A 4772-nucleotide genomic window follows, 5' to 3' on the forward strand; every position below is an offset into this window, starting at 1 on the left:
ATATTCTATGTCATGCATGATACCACTAGCCTTCGTGGAAATTCAGCTATTATATATTATGTTTCGCTCGTGAATTATGAATATATAAGTACCAATACATGTAATATAGGTACTAAAAGCATCTTACAAATTTCGATTGCAACATGTTCTTCAGAAGCTGTTTAATGGGTTGATCACAATAAATTCATAAAAAAAAAATACCGAATTGATAACTCTATATACAAAATAAGACGATTTTTACACAACATATTTTGTTATTTCGGCGCATATACACACATTTTAATTCTTTTATTGTAATATTTGTCCTTAGATATTGACGAATGTCAAGCTGGGTTTGATACTTGTGGAGAACATTCCGAATGTATCAATAAACATGGTGGTTATTTGTGTCTATGTTGTGCTGGTTTTGTGAAGAATGCTGTAGGAGATTGTGTTGGTAAGTTTTAACAATGTAACAATTATTAGCATTCTCTACATAATGCAATATCAGCTTCCAAACCTGTGTTACTGTGTTCGAATGATTAAGGAACCTGTGCTAGCCCCAACAGTTTTGAATTTCACAAAAATATTTATATCTGATTTTTTATCTTCAGTTGACCCCAGCAATCCGACAACAGTTGGATCAAAATGCTGCTCATGTACTGGTCCAGAATGCCAACGACCAGGCAAGGTAATTTGAAATTTCATATAATATAATGGTCTTAAAAATGTATTTGTTGATTTCTTAATTGATTAATCTGTCAAGTTTATATTCAATACTCAACTCCTTACTCAAGACCTTAACAATTCCAATGGTACCACAAAGTTACAAATGGAATGAAAATGGAATCTATTGATTGAGCGCATGAACAAATTTGACTTGTTTTAGGTGAAGGGAAATAACTCAAAAACTATTAGTCAAATGCAAAATTTTCCAATATCTCATCAATATATTTTAATCAGATGGAAACTGTCGTCTCACAAATGAATTTTACGCGCTTTGACTAAGGGAAATAACTCAAAAACCGTTCATCAAAGTCAATTGAAAATTGTAGATTCTATTGTGCCCACAAACAATAACTCACAATGCTCACAAAAAGTTCATCAAAATCAGACGAAACTGTAGTGTCTGTTATGGTAATGCCCACAAGAAATGTTGACGGACGGACCGATGGCAATATGCAACCATATGTAGATGTATAAAAAGGTTTTTTTATGGGACTTAAAGGAGCACCTTCACTATCCGTTCAACCAATCATACCTTAGTTTCAGGAATTGTTTTAGCTTACAGTAATAGTGTTTACAGCTCATCTTCGAAATTTGAGCCTTCATAATTATTCACGTTTGAAATTTAAAAGTTTGACTCCAATGTTTGAAGGGATTATGCGATTTTCGTGCGTTTAGTATTTATCAAGACTATTAAAGCACATTCAAGACCCAAATCAATCTCCGAAAAATGCCGACTGTTCCCCTTTAACATTTGGTCGAAGTCACAAACGCATTCTACAGTAATAAGCCTCGCGACTTAAAATCAGTTGTCCAATCCCATGCAGTCGACAAGGCATGTCCAAAACTTGCAGGGCCATATCATGTATCATGCAATTTGTAGGTTTGTGGTGATGATGGAAAAACATACAGCAATGAAAGAGCTTTGAGAATCACAGCATGTAAAGAAGACAAACAGGTTGATGTCAGTTACAAAGGAGAATGTAAACGTAAGATCCATTTTTCTGGTTTTGAAATGTTACGCATGCTAAGGGATGATACTCCTGTTTCCACCAACAGCGACCAGTAAAAGCTCTAATCAGACTGTTAATCATGAAGAAGGTTCACATTCGAAAATGCTTATCTGGCATGATCTCTTGGTAGAACGATGTTGATAATCTTCTTTCCACCAACCAGGGTCCGTCATCATCTGGTACCATATTTACCTGATATTATATTTTATTTTCAGCTGACTGTAGCGGGGTACAATGTGAAAAACCATTTGAAACTTGTATGGTTGATCCAGTGCAAGGCTTGGCTCAATGTGAATGTCCTAAATGCGGAGGCGCTGATCCATCTGCACCACCTCCACGTAACTTTTTTTATTACAATATTATTTTTATTTATTAAAATTTAAAGCCAAGGACTTATATTACTGTTTACATCCCGATGTCACCTAGTACAGGTACCTGCTACAGTATAGTCATATGCCTATTCTATTCGTGGAGGGTTCTGCCTTAAGGCTTTGCAGAAAAAATAATAAATAACCCCTGTCAGTGATGCAATTCGGAGTGGTTGTCATGACACAATTAACCGATTTCCTCTGTGCTACTGATTGTGCACGTCATAGATCCTTGGTCAGTCGAAATAGAGTATACTAAAACATCTAAAAATATCATTACATTAACCAAAAACATATTTTTCAGCACCAGTATGCAGTACTCGATTTGTTGTGTTCCCAAGTAAATGTCTTTTTGAACGAGTTATGTGTGAAATCGACGATAAAGTAACTACTCTGTATGACGACATTTCCCTCTGTGATAAGGGCCCTGGAAGTAAGTCGTTCAATGGCAATTATATAATTTTATGTAATGTATCATTTATAATCCAGGCCGTTGTATATAGCTTGTATATGTATCATTTCTGCATTTCCCTTCTGTTCATGAACTGTTGTATATTGCTTACAGTTCGGATCATTTAAATGCAATTGCAGGTTGCTTGAAATCATTTCTAATTCGTGCCATTTTAGAGGCTACTGTGGATAGTTTACGAATAATAATTATGATGATTAAAAACTGTTTTATAAATCCCTTACAATGGGGAACAAAACACCAGATAACACCATTAACAATGTATCTTTTCAGCATCTCCCGTCGGAACATGGACATCATGGGGAACATGTGACGTAGAATGTGGACCTGGTAAAATGAAGAGAACTCGAGCCGAAGTACGAAATAGAACCACTTATGAGAAACTTATTTTCCCATTAGAAGAAAAGTCTCCTTGTTATGGAAACTGTACATCAGGCAAGTGTTTATTACCACTTTTGACAACTTTTAAATAAAAGTTACCCCTCACTATCCATTCCGTTTAACTATCATACATTGAATACAAAACCTTCGACATGGTAACTGTGCCTCAATAAATCTTATTTCTCGGGTCCAGGGTAAGAGATCGAGAAAATACCTTCTAATTTTCAACCCAATTTTCCTTGTCAGTGCTGCATGCAGAAGGAATGCATTTAGTTATTTGCATGAGAAATATGACCGAAATCTACACCTTTGGAGACAGTTCAAAATGGACAATTTGACATAACCAAACTCAAGAGCATAAAAGAAGAACGTCAATGTCATTTCTAATATATATACTATATACCATTTACGATTCAGGTCCCTGTGCTGGATTTGTATGTGCTGGTTTTAGTCAAGTATGTGTCCCATCAGAAGATAATACAGAAGCCAAATGTACTTGTCCCAACTGTGATCATCGTGAAGATGAACCTGTGTGTGGTTTGGTTGGAAGTCGACAGTTAACATTTAAAAACAAATGTGAGCTCGACAGAAAGGCGTGCTTGGTCAATAAGAAGCCTTTCTTGCTGAGTGAGAGTGCTTGTGGAGGTATTGTTTTCTCCTGTGTTCTATTTTTTTTATTTTCCAAAGCTTATTGACTACTTTAAGAAATTGCTTTAATGGATAAAAATCGACATTTAGGGCGGACTACTCAATGCGTCCTGAATCCATCTGACGATTGTATATGGATAATATAAATAGTTCGGTGTTTACATTCAATCTTTACTATAATCGTTTTATCTCCTGTCATCCTGTCTTACATTTTAGCTCTTCCACTGAACTGTTCTCTGTATGCTAAATATAATGATATATCAGAAGGAGAATGTACAAGAGATACACCTGTAGCTGTTGGTATCTGTGAAGGAGGGTGTGGGATCAATCCTGATAAATGTTGTGAACCAACTGAACAAGAGGAGATAACTTATACATTAACTTGTTCTAATGGAACAACTGTAGACAGAAAGGCAAGTTTCCCCTTTACTGTTAAAATTTTCTTATTATATTTAGAATTCAATCAGAAAAAGTATGTAACATGGCCAAGAACATTTTGAAATGGACATTGTAAAAATGGATAAAAACAACCATTTTAATGAAACTCTGATAGCACATATTACCCGCTAATCTGCATCAAAATGTGCGTAACCTGCATTTGCATCCTTGTTATATCATACAAGACATCAGTCAATTGGACGCGAAAACTCTTTCAATAGTTAGAAAGATGAATTTCTACGGTTTATTTACTGTTACCTTCCAGGTTCAATCTGTCAGAAGATGTAAATGCCAGGATTTGGCTAATTAAGAAGTATTGAAAAAGAAACATTCGAGGTCCAGAACTGGAAGATCACTTTGTATTGTGGTGGTCAAAATATTTTAATCAGCAAAATAACTTCGTATGTTTGTGTTCTAATAAATATAATGATATATTGTACAAAGTCTTTATTTTAACAATAATATATATATATTTATAAATAAATTTCATTTAATTGGTCAGAAATGTTTAAAACTATGGAACCCTCTTGCCAAGCTGGGTGATGTTTTGCACTCAGGATTAAGCGTCGGAACTAAATTTAAAAAATTCCCATTTCTGGAAATCTACACATGCACACACAGAATTTTTTAAATATCCAGCGATATCATGGTTAGAGTATTACTTGCTTAAAGACGAAAGCATAGCCCAGACCCGTAGCCAATTTTGAAAGGGAAAGTTCAAGACGGGCAACCGAATTGGTCGGATGTCAG

At 35.2% G+C, this 4772-nt stretch overlaps 1 protein-coding gene across 1 annotated transcript; it reads left to right on the top strand.

Moving 5' to 3' along the window:
- Positions 1-1588: 1588 nt before the first annotated feature.
- On the top strand, positions 1589-3631 carry LOTGIDRAFT_110846 (hypothetical protein; the record flags this gene model as incomplete). Its single annotated transcript, XM_009048210.1, has 2 exons — positions 1589-1694; positions 3354-3631. Coding segments are annotated over 2 exons (384 nt in total), but the record flags the coding sequence as incomplete, so codon positions are not given.
- Between the last annotated feature and the right edge of the window lie 1141 nt (positions 3632-4772).

The sequence above is a fragment of the Lottia gigantea genome (genome assembly GCF_000327385.1).
Source record: "Lottia gigantea unplaced genomic scaffold LOTGIsca_12, whole genome shotgun sequence".
NCBI lineage: Eukaryota > Metazoa > Mollusca > Gastropoda > Lottiidae > Lottia > Lottia gigantea.